Consider the following 22,419-nt stretch of genomic DNA (forward strand, 5'->3'; position numbering starts at 1 on the left):
GGAGGAGGGGCCACTGAGCACTGCAGTCCAGGTCCTGGGCCCTTTCTGGGGGCTGGCAGAGAGAGTGGGAAAGGTGTGCGCAGTGTGGCGGGCTTGAACCAACCTGGTGGACAGGTAAGGGGTTAGGGAAGAGAAACAGCGGAAAAGGCCATGCAGCATGCAGCAAATTTTCCTAACTAAAGACTCACTTCTAGAAAACATGAATTTTGAGGATTATGTCTGCCAAAGTCAGCTGGAAAGCTGGTCAAACCCCACATGGAGGGAGGACCAGGGCGTCCAGGTCTCACGTGGAGATTTCCTGTCCCGTCCTCAGGAAATGGGAGCGTGACTCTTACTGAGGAGATGGGAGGGTTAGCTCCATCCTCCAGAGAGCACAGGGGCCCTGTCAGGCTGGGCCTGCCCACCGGGTGTGCACTCACCTGCTTTTCCGCTCAGGCACAGCTGTGTCCCCACCTGGCAGCCAGGCTCCCTGAGGCTGCCCAGTCCCCCAGCCATCACATGCCTGCCTTCCTGGTGTGCTGAGCCCCTGCCCAGTCTGCCTTGTGCTGTGGGAAGACCAGCGCGGTTACACTGAGTCCTCCCTGGGGAAGGGGGTCCTAGGCTCAGGGCACCTGGTCCTTGTGGATTCGAATTCAGGGAAGGCTGGAGACCCTGGCCCTGGAGGTCGGGCATGGTCTCTGGGAGGTGGCAGTGTCCACGCTGCTGCCCTCCTGGCTGGGCGCTTTGCTGCTGGGATCGGCTCTGCGGGGTCCTATGCACAATGGGAGGAGTCTGGCAGAGGCTGATGTGGCAGGGATGTGCCCCTTTCTCCAGCCCACAAGCGGATTCCATGGACACCCGCTCTCCGGGGTGGAGGTGCGGAGATGGAAGGCAGGCGAGGTGGCTCCTTCCTTCCCAGGTCTGAGTGCACCTGCATCCATGGAGCCTGCCTGTCTGGGAGAAGCCTCAGACACTATGGCAACAGGATGCCTTACCCTGAGCACCAGGCCCTGGCTTTCTGGGATCTGGCAGCAATGTTTGGGGCGCTGTCAGAAAAGTAGAAGGAGGTGGGGAGAGTTGGCTCCAGGTGTTGTAGGGACAGGCTTATGCCCTCTGTCACAGGCTTTCTCCTTGCTGATCCTGGGAAGGGAGGGCAGGATGAGGGGCGCAGTCCTCAGAAAGAGCACCTGTTCTTAGGTTTCTGGGGCCTGGAGGGAAAACCTTAAATGTCTGGCAGTTGAAGTCTGAGTTTTGTTGTGTGCTTCAATGTCATTAAGTGCAGGCACTGTTTACAATATAATCTTCAGTGTTGTCTCAAGCTTCCAAGAGCCATCCAAAATGCTATCTAATGACATTCCTAGGACTTTAGACAATAATATTATTAATAGCATCCAGTTACATCCAGGTTCTAAGGATGTAACTAGATGCTATTTATAAGAAACTGAAGTTCATCAGGTCATTTCCCATTCCACTGTGGTCTCCACATGTTAACATCTTGCTCATTCTTGTCACCAGACATATCTCTTATACTGTTGAATATTAATAATCTCTGTTTCCCTGATTTTTTGAGATGACATTTCTCTCCTACTCATTTAATAAAGGAAAACACTCCCTCTGGTCCTTTGGGGGGACAACTATTTGATTGAACGGTTTCTAAATGTCTGTACATTTTGCAATTACTGTACACGTCTTTTTCTTCTTGATTTTTTTCTGTTTTTTCTCCAAAACGTGTACAGTAACTGAAAAATGTATTCACTTCTTTGCCATCGCCAAGGGCATTTGCAGGTTTCCTGCACTCCTGACAACATTTGAGTGTGTTTAGGAAATGCTGTTTGGAGCCCGAGGCTGGGCCACATTAGTGCGCTGGGAGAGGGGATAGAGGGCCTACAGGGCAGGGAGGACCAGCATTCTGACCCACTGCCTTCCCTGCCAGGTGGGCACGTGGAGGGAACGCTGCCGTGATTGGTCCCTCGTAACCAGGTGACCACAGAATGTGTTCTGGTTGGCTGGGGCCCGCCAGGAGCCCTGCCTTCAGTTGAGAAACAGCTGTGGCAGGCAGTGGAGCTTCGGCTGTGCTCTCTTCTTGCAGTGGTTGTGATTCTCAGCAGTTGCCTGATCAGTACACCTTTTAAATACGTGAGACTGCTGGCTGTCCTCACAGACTAGTCAACTCTGTGGAGGCGGCAGCAGCTGACAGCTGGGCGGGGGCGGCGGGGGCCCCTGGGTTTGCCCTTTTGGGGGTTGGGCGGGGCGGGGGGTGGTTAGGGGGACTGTTGAGTGAAGGCAGTGACAGCAGCAGGAGTAGAGGTTCCTCATGGGGAACAAATTCAGCTGCTGCCTGAAGCCCAATGCCAGCCCCAAGGTGGGCCAGAGCTTGGAGTGGGTGAATCCGCACCCTGAGTCTGATGCCTGTGAGGTGACTCAAGCTGCCTGGGCACATGAGGACTTGGGTCTCCTGTTCTGCAAATGCCACCCTGTGCTGCGCCTCAGTAACCAGCAAACGCCCAAAGGTAAGGGGTGGCAGGGGTTCGCTGATCTCAGTCACACCTCTGGGCTCTGCTGACCCCAGGACCCCCTAGATGGGCACCATCTCAGACTCCTCCTTGCCTTCTTTCTGGCATCCCGATCCTTTATTTTTCCCCCGTCATGTCTGGCCAGTTTCTTTCCCTGTTCAGTACCCAAATACCCAGTTCTTTCTTCCATCCCCATTCAGCCTGAGACACTCCAGTTGGCCCTTCCTGTTCCTGGCTCTCTGTAGTGTCTCCTGGGACTCCAGGAAGAATTGTGGGTATATTCTCTCCTTTTTCTCAGTGAAAACTTTAACATCCCAACTTCCAAGGTTCCATCCCATCTCCCTGTCCTTACCTAGCCTTTTGGTTCTTAGTGAAGGAATCAGGTAGGGCCCAGTGATACCCTTGTTTCCACCTGTTAAGACAGTTGATACTCTGAACAGTTCTGCTGCAAAGATTTTAGGGGTTGTTAGGTAAACTCAAAATCGATAACCGACATAGAACCTATATAGTGTTATTACATTGGCTGTTTTCAGTTGCCTGGATAGAAGCTATTTATTCCTTCCAACTTATAATTTGAACACAGAAGGAAATGGTGGGAGAGGGAACTCAAAATTTCTCGAATCATGTGAAATGTTACTGCCAGTCCTACAGAGAATAGTTGCTCGTTTGTTTTTTTACTTATAGCAGAACCCAGGGAGTTCTGATTACTTTGATATGTCCACGTTGACACAAAATTTCCTCAGTCTTCCTTCAGTGACCTAACAGACTTCCCTGTCACATTGTTTGTCCTAAAGGAGCGGGGATGGTTCACAAGAGTGTTGGTCAAAAGTTTCTAAAGAGAACACACATATGTAGACTTTAGTTTGTAACATAAAGTCTTGGCAGTTAAGATGTAAAATTGTGGGCAAGGAGGTTTGGCCTCATCGTCTCCCGTACTGCCAGTAGGTTCCTGTTTAACTGTAAGAATGTTGAGGTCAAAGTTCTGAAGTCCAGATGCCTGAAGAGGGGTTTGGGGAATGGAGAAGTGGGAGGAGAGAGGGAGAAGAGAGGAAATATGGTACTTGGTTTAAAATAATTCTGGGTAACAAATATAGCTAATGAAGACTGTGATTTGTGAAGTAGGAAAGATACATTTACAAAGATGTTAAAGCCTCTTTGGCCCTTTTTTTTCTCATTTAAATGGTAGAGATTATTTCATAGAGAAAACACACCATAGCTCTTATTCTATTGAAACCCTAGTTGAGCTTTTAATTTCTTTAAAAGTTAGAATAATTAAGCCTAGGGGTTCACCTGGATGGTCGCTATGTCTTTATAACTGAAAAGTACTCCCTGTTCAGTATATTAAAATAGTATGAAAAAATGAGCAACTTACATGAATTAATGAATTGTACCTTTAAACACAAAACAAGTGAGAACATGTGAAATTTTCTGTTCACTCTGTTTGGTGCTATAAGGTAAGCCTCTGTCTGAGTGGTTTTATAAACCAGTTAGTAGATGGGTAGTGTTGGATGAGAGACCAAAATAGGACCTTTATATATTTAAGATTTACAGCTCACTCCCATGTATAGCCCATTTGGTCCTTCTAACTGCAAACAAGTCCCATGTATATACTTCTATTGCTGATGAAGAAACTGAGACTTAGAGATGTGAACGGATGTGTAACCAGCTGCTGAACAGGAGAGGCTGACATGCTGGTGATAGATATGCCAAATTCAATTTGGTGATGCATACAGCACTCCTTAGAATGCAGCCTATATGTTATAAACTCTCCACAAAGTGAGCCTATTTAACTTGCTCCAGTCTTGATTATTTCCATTTGAAATTATTGTATACAACTCAGAAGCAACTATTACCACTCCATCTATGTCTAAAACAGCAACAACAACAAACTGATGAACAAAATAGGTCCAGAGACATAGAAATATGAAACAGCTGATGAATCTCAGAGGGAAGGCTGGAGTGGGTGGGTGGGTGGGACTAGATCAAGCAAAGAATGCAAGTGAAAACTTTCACATATATGCGTAACCCATGGACACAGACAATAGGGTGGTGAAGTCCTGGGGGTGGGCTAGAAGGGGACAATTGTGGAAAATAGAGGACATCTGTAATACTTTGAACAATAAAGATTGAAAAAAATCACTTTGATGAAAGTATAAAAAGTCACTGTCGTGAAAGTTTCCCCGTAGATTAAAACATTGAGCTTTTATACTGTCCTTTTAAACGTGCCACGATGAATAGCCCCAAGGAAGCCACAGCTAACTAAATAAGTTCATTTTGTGAATAGAGTTAGAATTAGCCAAATGGTAAAGAACATTTGCCAAATATAGCTCATGATTTGGGCATATTTGATATATTAGCAGGTATCTGACAGTAACTGGCCACAGTTTACTTTGTTTCTTAACACTGTTTCTGAAATGTGCTGGTAATATCAGTGTGAAAGAGACTGACTATATTTCTAATTGATAAGTAGAAGTGGGGAAACACCTAAATAATCCATAGATTATTTAGGTGCAAGTTAAAAAAAAAGTCTAAGACATAGCCGGGTTTTACTGCACATGTATAGCAAGATTCTGCAATTTTGAATTTACTGAGTAGAATTTTTATATTGTTGCCTTTACTAAAATTGGCTGATTACCATTACTTAAAACGTATTCCCATGCCCTAACTGGTTTCCCTCAGTGGATAGAGTGTCGGCCTGCGGACTCAAGGGTCCCAGGTTCAATTCCGGTCAAGGGCATGTAATTGGTTGCGGGCACATCCCCAGTAGGGGATGTGCAGGAGGCAGCTGGTCGGTGTTTCTCTCTCATCAATGTTTCTAACTCTCTTTCCCTCTCCCTTACTCTCTGTAAAAAAATCAATAAAATATATTTTTAAAAAAGTCTTCCCTACAGTAAGTGATATAAGTTGATGTGTAGCTATTTTTTAAATTATGAATTTTTCTCGTCAACAAAATTGTATGCCTTTTCTCTTCTTCCTTCAGGTTTAATCCCTTCTGGCCATCCTGGGGCTGGCACAATTTTCCGGAAGAAATGTCAAATGATCGGTAAGTCAAGATAGGATTGAGGTCACAGGTTTTTGTTTGAACAAATAAAAAACATTTCAGTTGTTTATGTATGAGGATTGAATTTGTGATCGTACATAGTGCTCAAGCACAGAATCCTGTCCCACATTAGAATTTGAAGCTATTCAAACTCTCTCCCCTATGTAATGCTGCCAGAGTACCTCAGAGGCACAGAGCCCTATGGGGTTCCCCAGAAGCCTAGCAGGAGCACGTGCAACTATGCCCACTTCCTGTGTCCTGTTTGTTTTAGGATAAGAACCAGAACTGTAGGACTTTAATGCTTCTGCTTGCCTGCTTATTTCCTTAATGTTATGTTCAATTGAGTTTACTTGCTTAAAAAGGCACAAGGATCGAGGCTTTCTGTTGATTGTGACAGCAGTAGTACAGGCAGGGAAGGATCCATTTTATTTGAATCCATGCAGCTCAATACAAAGTGGGGGTTTTAACATGTGTTTTCATGGCCTGTGTGCATGACTGTCTGGAGCTGATCATTTTGCTTAGGATTGCTGCATTTCTCAGTTTCTTCCAGAGCCAGGGGCTGCTCAGCTGTAGAGAGAGGGTGAGAGAGTAAAGGAAGTGCTATCCCATGCCCCTCTCCTCAGTCCTAAGGAATGTGTGCCTATGATGCCCCTCCCATGTTAAAGGAGGCAGAATGGGAACCAGAGTTCAGCCCAAGACCCTCTTTGGAGCTTTTATTTTTCTTCAGATCTTTATTGGAACAAAACGATTTTGTGTGTTGTACACTTGTTTACTTAGGTTAGCCGCATCATTTTAAAGTTTAAATTGGATAGGTTACTTTGCAGTTGAGTAGAGATGCATTTAATTTCTTAGTAAAATATTCTAGGTGGTTACCTAAGTGGTTCAGGATGCTTGCAGGTGCCTGGCCAGAAACTGGTTCTTAGAGCCCTCAACTGTTAGGTCCTCGTGGTTCAAGTACAGAGGGTATCCATGTAGAAGTGGAAACTCTGACTGAGTACTGGCTCAGAGGCACAACAGATAAGCTTTTTTGTTAGCCAAGTTTCTCCCCTGGCTTTGCCCTTTGCCCTTTCCTTCTGGACATGAGAGACTTTTATTTGTACCTAAAACAGAATATCCATTAGGTCAAAAGTGTAAAACTTAGTTTTAAGATACTGCTTATGGGACTCATCTTGCCAGGTGCTTTAAATTTTAAATTTTGTTGGAAGTTATAAAAGAAATGGAATAAAATTTGGTCTTATCTATATATATAAAAAGCCAGCGACTAGAACACCATAACGGGTGGGATCAGGCCAGTCGTTTTGACACCCACTGTGGCCAGTGAACTGACCAGATTGTGGGGGGGCTGGCTGGCCAACCTCCTGCAGCCCCTATCCCAGGCCCGCACCACCCCTGCTGGGCCCCCACCACTCCCAGTGGCCCACAGCTCCTCCCCCAGGATGGTCCTGCCCCTGATTGCTCCCCCTCCCCAACAGGGCAAGGGGCTGGCCAGCCAACCTCCTGCAGCTCTAATCCCCAGTCAACCCACTCCTGATCACCCACCACCACCCTGATGGCCAGTGGCGCCTCCCCACAGCCAGCTCTGCCCCTGATCACCGACCCCCACACATCCAGCCCCTCCCCACAGCTGGCCCCACCCTCAATTGGCCTCCCCCACCCCAATTGGGGGTGGGGCCTTCTGGCCAATCACCCATGGCCCCTCCCCACAGCCAGCTTGGCCCTAATCAGGCCCCAGTCAGGGCAGGCTGGCTGGCCAATCTTCTGCCCTTTCCTCCTCTCAACAGGCCCGCCCACATCTGTCCTGATTGGGGCCTGGCCAGCCAGACTCCACCCTTGCACGAATTCCTTCACTGGGCCTCTAGTTTTGTATATTAGTAATCTTTCAGAAAATCAGTAACTTATGTTTTTCTGTGGCATTTGTATCAGGATTGATCAGTTAATTCTTTTTATTCTTAGTTGGAGAAAAGAGGAAGAACAACTTTTTCTACCACGTAAGTACATACTCGAAAAGTTATGTAAGAAATTAATAATTTGAATTAAAATTGTCTACCATAATTGTTAAAAATCTATTGAGTCCAGTATCATTAGCATGAACCTGTTTTGGAAGATTTTCTTAATCACTTCTGTTACCTTAATTAACAGGTTTACATATGCAGGAAAGTTTTGGTTTAGTAATGGTCATTTTTAAGGGGTCCTGACCTTTAAGTTAAATGTCAGTAACATGGTTGTGATATAAAGATCTGCCTTAATTTTGTGCCTTAACTTTTCATTTGTTTTTTAACAAAAGTAACAACCATATAATAGCTAAGGCAATTTTTGTGTTATCTATTGACTTATTGTTTTAGCAGCTGAAAGCTTAGCTTTCTCCCTCCAGTGTGGTCTTATTTCTCTCCTTCTGTTCTCCCAACATGTATCAAGGTTTTTAATAAATCTGAATCAGTGTTTCTGTTATCATAGCTATGCAATTGTTTGTTACCATTGAGCCATCTATTTCTCTGGCTGTGCCTTTTTCTTGTATACCCTTCATTCTTTTGATCAAAAAATGTATACGCACTCTGCATGAATGTTGGTGTTTATTAACTTACTTGAGGCCCCATGCCTGTGATTCAGGGCCTGGTGGGGGGTGAAGCTTGTGGGGATAGGCCCGCTGTGGGAGCCGCCAAGCAGCACTCCCATTGTGGGAGTGCACTGACCACCAGAGGGCAGCTCCTGCATTGAGTGCCTGCCCCCAGCTGGTCAGTGCAAATCATAGCGACTGGTCATTCCACCGTTTGGTCGTTTTACACATTAGGCTTTTATTATATAAGATAGTTCATTTTCAAAATTTGAAAGAATCTACAGAAGTGAAAAATTTTGTGAATACCTGTTTTCAAACTGATGACCATTCTGGTCCAGGCACTGCTAACAAAACTAAGTAGTGGAATTGCAAATGTCAAGAATTAATATTTTAGTCGATATTTGTGTGCCCTCAATTTGTCACCTATTGCCAGTTATATATCTCCCCATTTAAAAAAAGTCTAGTCAGAGTTTAGAATAAGTTTTCTTTATTCAAAGCATAGTCTGACTTTACCTATTATTTTGAATCAATTAAACCTGAAAAGGAGTGAAAATTGAGTTATCATCTGTTAAAATGTGTATTCATTTTTGGGACCCCCTGTATTACTGAAATTTGAGCACTGCTACACTTCTTCAGAATAATCCAAACCCCTCTCCCTCGTCAACATGATCTCACGTAGTCAAAGGCAGCATGTAGGCTGGTCTCTCTGATTTCAGAAATAACTGCTTTATATCTAACAATCTAATAACTTGGCAGAGAAAGATGACTGTTGGCAAAAACTCTACATTTATGCTACATTAACATAATACCTAGTAAGTTTTCATTTTTATGTTGTGGAATTAATTTTTTTTAGTGTATTCAGTTCTTCTTTTCTATTTTTTCCCCGAACATGCTGTGACATTTGTCACAGGCCTGTCAAAAATATTTTCCACGTACTGACCACATTTGTTCCATTTCTTATTGGAAGCCATCTCCCTAGCCTTTTGTTATCCTCCTCTACTATGCACTTGTTCTCTGAAGGCCTGCTCTGTGTCTGCTTTGAAGCATATTTCTTTAAAGTCATCCGGGATCTCACATACTGCTCTCTTATGTTGGATCCCCGATTTCTTAGATCAGCGATTTTCAACCTTTTTCATCTCATGGCATGCATAAACTAATGACTAAAATTCTGTGACACACTAAAAAAATGTGTGTTTTACCAATCTAAAAAAAAAGTATAATTGTGATTCATTCACTCTTGGCATCTATTGTGGTGTTGGTTGTTGTCATTTTGTTATTTGACAATGTAAGGGAAAAGGTCAATGCCCCTGCCCAAATAGTCAGGTATTGCATTTTGTAAACATTCTTGCTGCACACCAGTGTGCTGGGTGGTACACTGGTTGAAAATCTTTGTCCCGTGTTTATGTTTTCCTCTGTATTGTTATTCTCCTTTGTTTCACTGAAGCACTTTTTCCTGGGAAAGGATACATGGGCAGAAATTGTTTGAAGATCTAGCCTCTCTGAAATGCCTCCTACTTAACAAAGCAGAGAATTCTAGGTTGAAATTAAGTTTTGCAGTTCTAAAGACATTTCTACTGTTTTCTCATTATAGTGTTGCTCTCAAATATATTGGCAATGTATGATACACTGTATATTTGCAATTTCAGTAATTTCCTCCACCCTTTCTTCTCTGGAAATGTTTAGAAGCTTATCTATTCCTGGGATTCTGAAATTTGATGGTATGTTTGGTATGCACCTTTTCATTTTATTGTGGCCATCAAGACTCCAGGTCTTATCTACTTTCAGGGGATATTTTTGTTTCTTTTATACAATCTTTATTCCTTCTTTTTCCTAACATTCCCATTACTCAGACATTGGAACTCTTAGACCAATATTCCTGGACAAATCTCTAAATATTTTCCCTTCTTATTTCCCATTTTGTCTTTTTCTGCTTCCTGGAGATTTCCTTGACTTTGTTCACCAACCTCCTTTTTTAAAAATTTTTATTGAATTCAGAGAGGAATGGAAAAATAGAAACATCAATGATAAAACATAATCATTGATTGGCTGCTTTCTGCACGACCCCTACTGGGGATTGAGCCTGCAACCTGGGCATGTGCCCTTAACCAGAATCAAGCCCGGGACCCTTCAGTCCGCAGGCCAATGCTTTATCCACTGAACCAAAGTGGCTAGGGCCACCAATACTTTATAATTCTGTTTTGTTTATCTAGTTTTTAATTGATAGTGTTCTCTTATATCCTGTCATTTTTTATAGCATTTCATTCTTTTACCAATGCAATGTTTTGCTTTTCTGAAGTTTATTTATTTATTTATTTGTTTGTTTACTAGTGGCCTGGTGTACAGAGTCGTACTCAGGTGGGGTCCCTCGGTGTTTCGGACCGACGGGGGGGGGGGGCTTGCAGGAGGGAGGGACCTTGGGAAGTTGGCCAGCCAGCCCCCCCTTATTGCCAGCAGCAAGTAAGGCACGGTTAAGGCACCGCCAATTCCATGAGGAATCGGGATCCCTCCTCCCTCCTGTCTGGGTCCGGTGTGCAGGTGAACCAGATTTGAGGATGTCAGGTCCCCATCTGCAAGGTCTGGGCCAGTGCGCATCATAGTTACCGGCCAGTCTTCCAGTTGTTCCAGTTGTTAGGCTTTTATATAGAGAAAAATTTAATCCTGACCTGAAGATAGTATTCTATTGCTTTTCAGAGAGAGTAGAAGAATGGGAGGTAGGAAGCGGGAGAGGAGAGAGAGAGAGAGAGAAAAACATCTATGTGAGAAATACATCCACTGACTGCCTCTCAAATGCTCCCCAACCAGGGAAGGGAGTGAATCTAAAACCCAGGTACTTGCCCTTGACTAGGAACCAAACCCTAGAGCTTTTGGTGCAAAGGACAATGCTCTAACTACTGAACATCACTGGCCAAAGGAAGACTGATGAATTAATTAATTAATTAATTTATTTATTTATTTTTGCTTCTGAATTTTATCACTCACATTATTTCCTTTTATGCTACCGTTTTATTTTATACTAGGGGCCCGGCGAATGAAATTCATTCACGGGTACAGTCACTAGGCCTGGCCTGCAATCAGGGCCGTCTTTCCCAGCTTCCCGCAGCCGGTCCTGCCCCCCACTACCACCGAACCCCGTTTGCCATCAGGTGATTGGTGCTTGACAGCCAGGGGAAGGGACTACAAGAGGTATTCAGTGCACCTCATAGTGACTGGCCCAGCAGTCATTCTGGTCATTCTGCCATTTGGGTCAATATAACCCTTTGATTATATAGGATAGAGGCCTGGTGCATGGGTGGAGGCCGGATGGGCTGCCCTGAAGGGGGTCCTGGATCAGGTTGGGGAAGCCTGCAGGGTGGAAGGGCCCCTGGGGCAGGGGATGTGGGGTTTGCAAACTGGCCCTGCCCCCAATCTGAGTGGGGGTCCCTTGTGGGGGTAGGGATGGCTGGGCAAGGGGCCACCAGAGTTTGCAGGAAGGCCATGCCCCCAATCAGAGTGGGTGTTCCCTGCTGGGGGCAGAGCCAGCCTGGGTGAGGGGTCTGGGGTGGTTTTCATGCAGGCCACACCTTCTGCTCAGGGTGGGGGTCCATGTTGGGGGCGGAGCCAGCCTGGTTTAGGGGCCTGGAGTGATTTTCAGGCTGGCCACCCCCCTGATCAGGGTGGGGTCCCCGCTGGGGAGCAGGGCTGGCCTGGGTGAGGTGTCTGGGGCAGTTTACAGTCTGACCATGCCCCCAGTTGGGGTGGGGGTCCTTGCTTGGGGGTAGGGATGGCCTTGGCAAGGGGCTGAGGATGGTTTACAGGCCAGCCACAACCCCAATTGTGTTGGGGTGCTCACTGGGGGCAGAGCCGGCCTGGGTGAGGGGCCTGGGTGGTTTGAAAGCTGACTTAATCTCCAGTCAGGATGGGGGGGGGTCCTCACTGGGGATGGGGCTGGCCTAGGCAAGGGTCCTGGGGTAGTTTACAGGCCAGCCAAGTCCCCGGCTTTGTCAGGACAGACATGTGGAAGATGTCTGGTCTAATTAGCATATTACCCTGTTGTTAGTATAGATAGGACAACTCATTTGCTGATACCACAGATTCTAAATTGTTCTATGAAAGTAATAACTAAGAAATATGATGTTCTTAGCATGTAGATTTTAGGAAATGCTTTCAATTTGCTTTTTGTTTATGAGTTCAGATTTTTTAAATTAAATTCATTGGGGTGACATTGGTTAAAATCCTTATTTAGATTTCAAATGTACATGTCTCTGATACATGATCGCTACATTGCATTGTGTGTCCACCACCTAAAGTCAAATAATCTCCCCTCACCATATATTTGGTCCCCTTTACCCTTTACTTACCCCCACACCCCGTCCCTCTGGTAACCACCATACTGTTGTCTATGTCTGAGTTTTAGTTTTATATTCCACATATGAGTGAGAACATATGCTTCTTAACTTTTTCTGTCTGACTTCATTTAGCATATAATACCCATGTTGTGACAAATGGCAGTACTTCCTCCTTTCTTATGGCTGAGTAGTAGCACCATATACACACATGAACACACACACACACACACACACACACATCTTCTTTATCCAAACATTTACTGAAGGACACTTTATTTTCACGTTTTGGCCATCAGGAATAATGCTACAATGAACATATATCTTTGCAAATAAATGTTTTTCAATTGTTCTGGTAGATAACCAAAAGAGGGGTTGTCAGGTCATATGGTAATTCTATTCTTGTTTTTGTGAGGTAATTCCATACACTTTTCCATAGTGGATGTACAGTTTATGTTCCTACTAGCAGTGAATGATGGTTTCTTTTTCTCCGTAACTTCTACAACACTTGTGATTACCATTCTGCTTTGGTCTATCTTTCTTTTTGGCTTCCTTCAGGTGTGTTGTGGTCCCTGGCTGACTTTTTATATCTAACAAGAGGCCCAGTACACAAAATTCACGCACTGAGGGGTGGCAGGGGTTGTCCCTGAGCCCGGCTGCACCCTCTCCAATCTGGGACATCCCCCTCCTCACAATCCAGGACTGCTAGCTCCTTACCACTCGCCTGCCTGCCTGCCTGATTGCCCCTAACCACTTCTGCCTGCCAGCCTGACCACCCCCTAACCACTCCCCTGCCATCCTGATCACCCCCTAACCACTTCTGCCTGCCAGCCTGATTGGCACCTAACTGCTCCTTTACCGGCCCAATCACCCCCAACTGCCCTCCCCTGCCAGCCTGATCTCACCCTCAACTGCCTTCCCCTGTGAACCATCTTGTGACAACATGGGAGTGGCCATCTTGTGATGACATGGGGGTAGAAATCTTGTGGCAGCCATCTTGTGACAACGTGGGGCGGCCATCTTGTAATGATGTGAGGGTGTGAGGGTCAATTTGCATATTACCTCTTTATTATAATGGATTGGAAACACAAGGTGTGAGCATACTTTTTTTTCATATTTACTCCAGAATTTCATTATTTCTTTTTTTGTTTAAATAAGTCTTTATTGTTCAGGTTATTACAGTTGTTCGTCTTCTTTCCCGCGTTAGCTCCCCTCTACCTTGTTTCCACCCCACCCCATGCCCTTACTCCCCCATTGTCCTCATCCACAGCTGTTCAATTTTTTCCAGTCTCTTTCTGCACCACCCACCCGCTTCACCCCAAGAATTGTCAGTCCACTCCCTTTCTATGGCCCTGATTCTGTCTGCCAGATTTGTCCACAATAAAGGTACTATTTACCTTTTTTAAAATAAGGCTTTATTGTTCAGATTATTACAGTTGTTCCTCTTTTTCTCCCATAGCTATTTTCTACCCAGTACCCACTCTCTGTCCTTACCCCCCCACACACACTGCCCTCATCCATAGGTGTACGATTTTTGTCCAGTCTCTTTCTGCACCACCACCCCCTTTGCCCCTTAGAATTGTCAGTCCACTCCCTTTCTATGTCCCTGATTCTATTATATTCACCAGTTTATTCTATTCATTATATTTTTTATTGACTTGATTTTTAGATTAACTTGTTGATAGATATGTATTTGTTGTCACTTTGTTGTTCATAATTTTTATCTTTACCTTTTTCTTCTTCCTCCTCTTCTTAAAGAATACCCTTCAGCATTTTGTATAATACTGGTTTGGGGGTGATGAACTCCTTTAGCTTTTTCTTATCTGTGACGCTCTTTATCTGACCTTCAATGCAAAATGATAGCTTTGCTGGGTAGAGTAATCTTGGTTGTAGGTTCTTGCTATTCATCACTTTGAATATTTCTTGCCACTCCCTTCTGGCCTGCATAGTTTCTGTTGAGAAATAAGCTGACAGTTGTATGGGTACTCTCTTGTAGGTAACCAGCTATTTTTCTCTTGTTGCTTTTAAGATTCTCTCTTTGCCTTTTGCTCTTGGCATTTTAATTATGATGTGTCTTGGTATGGTCCTCTTTGGGTTCCTCTTGTTTGGGGTTCTCTGAGCATCCCGGACTTGTAAGTGTATTTCTTTCACCAGTTAGGGGAAGTTTTCTGTCATTATTTCTTCAAATAGGTTTTCAATATCTTTCTCTCTCTCTTCTTCTGGCAACCCCATAATTCAGATGTTGGTATATCTCAAGTTGTCCCAGAGGCTCCTTACACTATCTTCATATTTTTTATTCTTTTTGCTTTTTACTTTATGGGTTGGGTGTTTTTAGCTTCTTCATATTTCAAATCTTTGACTTGACTCTTGGGATCCTCTAGTGTACTGTTGGATCTCACTATATTATTCTTTATTTCAGTCAGTGTATGCTTAATTTCTAATTGATCCTGTTTCATATCCTTAATGGTCTCTCTAAATTTCTCAAAGGTTTCTAGATGATTCTTGAGTAACCTTATAACCATGGTTTTGAACTCTGTATCCAGTAGTTTTCTCTCCCCCATTTCTTTCGTTTGTGACATGTTTCTTTGTCTTTGCATTTTGGCTACTTCCCTGTGTTGATAGAGTGGTTTTGTGTGCCAGGTGTCCTATAGGGCCCAGTGACTCAACACCCAACTCACCTGTGATTGACACTCTTGGTGCACCCCTTTGTGGGCTTTGTGTACAGTTTTGTTCTAGTGAAGCCTTGACTGTTGTTGGTATCACTGGAAGGAATTGACCTCCAGGCCAGTCGGCTGTGATGACCAGTTGTGTGTACAGTAGGAGAACTGCTGTGCTGGAGACAACCTTATGAAGCAGGACTTGCTTCAGTGAGGCTTTGATGCTCACTGAGTCTGCTCCCTGAGTGTGTCTCTTATGAATCTGTGGGGTTTTAATCTGGTGTGATCTCACTTTGACCACTGTGTACACTGGCTCTTGGATTTCCAAGGAGGTGCAAAGTCAGCCACTGCCTGAGGCCAGCCAGCAGAAGCTACAATGAGATCTGCAGATTCCTCCTCTTTGTTTGGGGTTTGGAGGTTCCCACATGGAGTGCAGCTGTGAAGCAGTGCAGGCTGCTAAGGAGCCTTAGGCCTTCTTTGGAAGCTCTGGGGTTCTTAGACCCAGTTGCAGTTTGTTAGATTAGGTTGCAAAAGGTCAGGCCATTCATATGCAAAAGCCTCTGTTCACAGCTTGGGTGAGGTTATAAATTGGGTGGAGTGTGGTCTCAGGGAATCACAGGGTGGTGCAAACAGCAATGGTTGCCCATCAGCCTTGCCCCATTAGGTTCCTGGGTCTCTGTGTCCCACGGCTTCATGCAGGAAGAATGATCGCTGCAAGCACCTCTGTGAGAAACCCGCCCTCGTGTTCCGACCTGATGCCAGACAATTTGGGTTCTCCTCGTATGAGTGTGGGTCCCCAGATTCTGGCCCATCACTGGATTTCAGAGCTTTCGGGAGCTTGTATCTCCCTCCCAATTGAAAAAGACAACAGCATACCCAGTTGCCAGCCCATTTCACATGCCTCCGTACCTCTGCTCTTCCGCCCCTCTGCATCTCCTACCAGTCTAGATGTGCTTTTCTCTTTCCCTCTAGTTGTCGGACTTCCACTCAGCCAGCCTTCCAATGGTTCTGGATGATATCCATTTTGTCTTTTAGTTGTAGTTTTGATGTAGTTGTGTGAGGCAGCAAATACAGGCATTCACCTATGCCGCCATCTTGGTTCTCCCCCGAGCAGGAACTTTTAACTCTCAGGGCTTGTTCCAATTATCTATAGGAACATAAGCACAGGTGACCCAATTCGTTTCATTTGGATATACCAATACAAACGTGAGAGGGTACTTACTATTAATTAATATGGCCGAGCTTAACCAAAAACTAAGAAGAGAGAGAGAGACACAGGAGATAAACAATGCAAGAAATCACACAGGTTTATTTACCAGAGAGCTGATGGGTTTCAGTCCTTGGCAGGCCACCCGGAGACACTCGCCGACAGAGGAGACACACGGAGGTCGTCAAAAATACGCTGCAGCAATGAGCTCGGTCTCTTGACTCGAAGAGAGGCGCCTCTGGCAGTTTGGGCTCAGGCAGAGCAAGAATGGCAGTTTCCAGTTCGGCAGTTTCAGGGGGAAGGAGAGCGTTCTGTCTGTGGAGGGCAGACAAGCGTCTAAACCTCACCAGATTTGCTCTCCTTAAATCCTTGAAGCTGGGCGTCTTCAGTGTCTCATATCGGGTGCCATACACTGGTGCCGCCCTGTTATCTAGGTATACACTCAGGCAGGAAAGTTGTGACCATGTTCACAGCTTATCAATCATACATACATCTTATTTTTGGAGTTGTTTACAAGTTTTGGTCTAAGAATAAAATGGGGTCTACTTATGCTAACTTATGCTAATACAAAGTGAGTCTACTTTATGCTAACTTATGCTAATACAAAAATGGAGTTTACTTTATGCTAACTAAACTTATTACTATAACAGGCTTCTTCAGTGTCTCTTGCCAGTGTGTTCCGGTGGCCTTCTGGGCTTATCAGGATGCACACGCAGGAGGTTGCAAGTTTCTTATCAGGAGTTAACATGCTGGGAGTTATTGGACAGGAGTTAGCTTGCAGGGCATTACAAGTTACTTATCAGGGTCTCACACACACACACACACAAGTTAAGTTTCACTTCTAAGTAAAGTTTAAAATTCACTCTAATAAAGAAATGAAATTTGATTATACTATCTTATACTAACTAAACTTATTACTGTAACAGGGCTACACTGCAAGAATTTGGGGTCTGCATTCTGAGCCTGCCTTGGGTTCTGTAAGACAAACTGGCTTTCTTACCCCTATTCCAGTCACTCTCTTTAGACACTAAAGTGTGCTTCCTCTGTTTTGTTCTTATACTTTGGGTAGCTTTTTTATGCCTTTAATTCTAATGACATATCTCTGAAAGGAAGGGGAAAGGAACTGGAATTGTGGTCAATTCAGAAATCTCAAACTTACACATTCAAACTCAAAATTAGAACTTAGAACTTATATTTAAAGTGTAAATCAAAGTTTAAAGTTTTAATTCAATGAAGTTAAAAATATTAATTCAGAGAATATTTTTGGTTACTTCTATAGTTAGCATACTCCATTTTTCTACTACAGCCTTGGTTAAGAGTTCTATTCAAACTGCATTTCATCAGATTGTCCCATTTCTGTGCCACATAGATGGAACAGTTCGCATTAATGCGTATAAGTGTTTGAAATTTTAAGTGATTCAGAAGTCATTATTAATTCTTAATATCCACAACTTGTGAAAAAGTAGAGAGAAAACAGTAAAGTTCCATTTTATTTTTTAACTAGACGCCCGTTCCTTGAAATTCATGCATGGAGGGGTGGGGTGCTCCCTCAGCCCAGCCTGCACCCTCTCCAATATGGGTAAACCGGCAGTCGGACATCCCTCTCACAGTCCGGGACTGCTGGATCCTAACCGCCTGCCTGCCTGCCTTCCTAGTTGCCCCTAACCGCTTCTACCTGCCAGCCTGATTGCACCCTAACTGCTCCCCTGCCGACCTGATTGACACCTAACTGCTCCCCTTACAGCCTGATCACCCCCAACTGCCCTCCCCTGCTGGCCCAATCGCCCCAAACTGCCCTACAGGCATGGTCAGCTCCAATTGCCCTCCCCTGCAGGCCTGGTCACCCCTAACTGCCCTCTCCTACTAGCCTGTTTGCCTCCAAATGCCCACCTTGCCAGCCTCATCACCTTCAACTGCCCTCCCCTGCAAGCCACCTCGTGACTTCCATCTTGTGACAGCCATCTTGTGACAACGTCGTGTGACACTAACTAGGCTTTTATTATATAGGATATGTAAAGATGAGGCAGCAGGCAGGATTTCAACAGGTACTTGATAGTAAGGTTTGAGTTGTCACCTAGACTCCTAGGCATGATAATTTTTCTAGCCTTTGCTATTGAACTTAAATCTGAGGAACCCTGGGTTCTCTGTTCTATTCCATTAGTCTATATGTCTTTTCTTGTCCCAGTACCAGGCAGTTGTGAGAACCATGTCTTGCTGATATAGCTTCATTTCTGGTATTGTGATCCCTCCAACTTTGTTCTTCTTTCTCAGCATTGCTGTGGTTATTCAGGGTCTTTTTTTATTCCATATAAATTTTAAGAATGTATGTTATAGATCTTTGAAATGTGCAAATGGTATTTTAATGGGGATTGCATTGAATCTGTAGATTGCTTTGGGTAGTATGGACATTTTAATGGTGTTGATTCTACCAATCCATGCACATAATATGTTCTTCTATTTGTTTAGCTCTTCCTCTATCTCTTTTTTCAATGTCCTATAGCTTTCTGAGTAGAGGTCTTTTACCTCCTTAGTTAAATTTATTCCCAGTTATCTTAATTTTTTTGGTGCATGGATAAATGGGATTTTTTTTTCATTTCTCTTTCTGTGAGTTCATTATCCTATATAATAAGAGAGAAACATGCAAATTAACGATCTCTCTGCTATGCCTGAGCCACGCCCACAAGCCTCACCCACAAGCCAATCTGAGTGACTATGCAAAATATCCAACAAGGATGGCGGTTAATTTGCATATGCCTGTGTCAAGTGCCCCAGGAGGCGACGGTGGCCACGGCCGTGGGCTCCTGGGACCTTCACCAGCCCCAGGAGGCACGCCAAGCTACACCCAGGGGCTCTCAGGACTTTCGCCAACTCTGGTACCATCCCCTCCGCTACCCTCACCAGCCTATCAGGATGAGAGTCCCCTTTCCCCACCCTCCCCCATGCATGAATTTCTGCACCGGGCTACTAGTCTATATATATAAAGAGCCAGGGACCATAATGTACAAAACAACTGAAGGGATTACCAAACACCACACTTCATACGCAGCAGGTTCGGGTGAGCAGGGACTGGCGAGCGGGCTGAACTGCTGACCTCTCAGAAAACGGGAGACACAGGGCTGATCAGCTGCTGTAGGTGCTTGTGTGGCCCAGAGAGAGAAGCAGGGTCTGATACACAGCCTCCATGGCAGCTGCTCATCAGCCCTTGCCTCTCTCTCTCTGGGCCTCACCAGCAGCTGCAGCTCTCTCTCTCTGAGAGGTCAGCAGTTCAGCCTGCTTGCCAGAAGCCTGGGTGACTGCTGGTCAGCCACACCTCTCTGATCAGGCCCGGAGATAGGCCCAGAGATGCTGACTGGCATAGAAACTGACCAATCAAACAAATCTGGGTGAACTGAGAAGAGCCATTGGCTGCCTAGGAGGAAGAGCTTTTGAGGCTGACTGGCATTGAAACTGACCAATCAGAACATAATCTGGACCCAATGGCTGCCTAGGAGGCAAAGATTTTGAAGCTGACTGGCATAGAAACCAACCAATCAAAACCTAATCTGGATGAACTGTGAAGGCAGATCTTAAGGTGGGGACTGAGGAGAGGTTTTAAGGGCAAAGTTTGTTTGGTGGAAGGTGTAAGAAAGTGGTTCAATTTTTTAATGACCAGTTTGGCTGTACAGTGCATAGGGCTGGCTCTCAATCAAGATATAGTGATTATGTATTTTTGTCTGCCAAGTGCATCTCCTCCTGCTGAAAAAGGCTTCCCTTCCCCCTCCCCCCCCCGCCCCCGCCTTAAAGCAATCCTATCCTATATAATCTAATGAGAGGGTAATATGTGAATTATAATGGGTTGACTCACCATCTTCTGGACATCCAACTTCCTTCTGGACAAAGCCATGGTGGTGGGGGCCAAGGCAGATGCAGTTAGGGGTAATCAGGCTGGTAGGGGAGGGCAGTTGGGGGTGAGATCAGGCTGGCAGGGGAGAGCAGTTGGAGGCAACCAGGCCAGCAGGGGAGGGCCATTGAGGGCAAGATCAGCCCATCAGGGGAGGGCAGTTGGGGGCAATCAGGCTGGCAGGGGAGGGCAGTTGGGGGTGATCAGGCCAGCAGGCAGAAGCAGTTAGGGGCAATCAGGCAGGCAAGCAGGCGAGTGGTTAGGAGCCAGCAGTCCCAGATTGTGAAAGAGATGTCCAACTGCCGGTGTATGGATTGGGCTTAAACGAGCAGTCAGACATCCGTGAGGGGTTCCAGATTGGAGAATGTGCATCTCGGCCGAGGGACACCACCCCCAGTGCACAAATTTCATGCACCGTGCCTCTAGTGCTGCTATAAAAAAGAAGGAACTTTTACCATTTGCAACAGCACAGATGGAACTGGAGAGCATTATGCTAAGCGAAATAAGCCAGTCGGAGAAAGATAAATATCATATGATCTCACTCATATGTATGATATAATGATGAACATAATTTGATAAACAAAAGTAGATCCAGAGACAAATAGCAACGGGGAGGGGGGCGAGGGGTTAAGAAGAGAAACCAAAGGACTTCTTTGCATACATATTAGCATAACCAATGGACACAGACACTGGGGCGGTAGGGGCTTGCCCACCAGGGGTGGGAATGACATGGGGAGTCAATTGGGGAAAAAGTAGACATGTAAAACTTTAGACAATAAAAAACAATAATAATAATAAATAAGTAAATCTAAGGAACCCCTTCCCTTTCTTGAAAAGATTGTAAAAGTCAATCTATTCTACCATTTGTTCTGAATGAGTGAACATACAGTAGGATTTTTGCCTTGTGTATTTTAGTGACCTACTGCAATAACTATAAAGACTACCTTATCATTGGCAGTTAGGCTCTTTGATTCTTTTTTAGTATTTGCATTTTTATCTCTATGTTTTTCTGTGGAGTTTATTGAGGTTGTATGCTAGCAACAGTAAAGTTTTAACCATAAAGAACAATTGTTTTACATATTCAAGCAAGATGAGAGGAACATAATCATCTGGCAGCCAGTATATCCAGGATTTGCTACGAGGTTTAATTCTGCCACCATAGTGGGTACTAGATACTTGGTACTGGAAATTTTGAAAAATTGGGAGTAGACCTGGACTGATGGGGAAGTACTCAGTGTTGCTTTGATTGGACCTAACAGTACTATACTGTAAAGTGTTGCTTTACTAAATGAACCCCCATAGACCTGTGAGCCCATGTCTGATTAAAAATTTTCAGTGTTTTAGCACTATTTTCAAATAGAACACAATGTACATTTATAATGGAAAAAATTTTAAATAGAGGAAATGGGAGCAAATATCACCCAAAGTTTTACTAACTAGTCTATATTTTGGTGCATTTTTTCCTATTCTTTTTACTCCCCCTATATAGGTTTCTGGTCATAATTGACTTTATTATGGTGTATTATATGCCATATTGCAGCTGTATAGTAGTAAACCTTCCATTTGGAAAAAAAGTATTTGAATTGAGTTTTCATATTTTATGCTGTATTTGTCTGATGAGATCCCAAAAGTAAAGAATATGTTAACTGCATGGCTTAAGAAATATATCAGAGTTTTAGCTATAGTTAATTTATTTCTAGCTGGAAGGAGAATTTGTTCCTCCAAAGAGTGATTGTTTTCAAATTATGCCATCTGGAGCCTATGGTTACTGAGGAGTCAGTGGCTTTAAAGGGAAGCATCTGAAACAGGCAAAATGATATTATATCTATAATGATAAAGGTATAATATGCTAATTTGACCCCACATCCTCCCGGACAACCAACTTCCAGATGAAGCCAGGGCTGTGAGGGAAGCCTGGGTCCCGGGTGCCAGAGGGAAGCTGGTGCTGGCAGCAAGGGAAAGGAAGGCCTACTCCTGCATGAATTTTGTGTATCTGGCCTCTAGTATAATATAAAGATATTTCTGATTATTGGATACTGGCAGTTTTTAAATGCTCTGTATTTTAAATGATATCAACCGGATAATCTCCCTTTCCTGGCTTTTGTGTATATGAGGGCACACTGGTGGGAAAGTATGACAGCATGATGAAAGCTAGTTTATAGGAATATGAGGAAAGAAGGCTTATCTGAATTAGTTTATAATAACACAAGAAAATTGATACAGTAGGCAGTTAGGCAGACACGAACAGAGTAGGAACGATAGGCCAA

The 22,419-nt window shown here is 44.4% G+C and overlaps 1 protein-coding gene across 1 annotated transcript in view; it reads left to right on the plus strand.

The window, feature by feature from the left end:
• Positions 1-2,293: 2,293 nt before the first annotated feature.
• Positions 2,294-22,419, plus strand: part of LOC139016850 (cyclin-Y-like protein 1) — a 40,471-nt gene continuing 20,345 nt past the window's right edge. The window contains exons 1-3 of the mRNA XM_070425060.1: positions 2,294-2,489; positions 5,473-5,535; positions 7,486-7,520. Coding sequence (XP_070281161.1) covers positions 2,294-2,489; positions 5,473-5,535; positions 7,486-7,520 — 294 coding nt within the window. The remainder of the gene's footprint in view (positions 2,490-5,472; positions 5,536-7,485; positions 7,521-22,419) is intronic.

This window comes from Myotis yumanensis, unplaced genomic scaffold, assembly GCF_028538775.1.
Source record: "Myotis yumanensis isolate MYYU_CA2020_CCGP unplaced genomic scaffold, mMyoYum1.0.hap1 SCAF_1, whole genome shotgun sequence".
Taxonomy (NCBI): Eukaryota; Metazoa; Chordata; class Mammalia; order Chiroptera; family Vespertilionidae; genus Myotis; species Myotis yumanensis.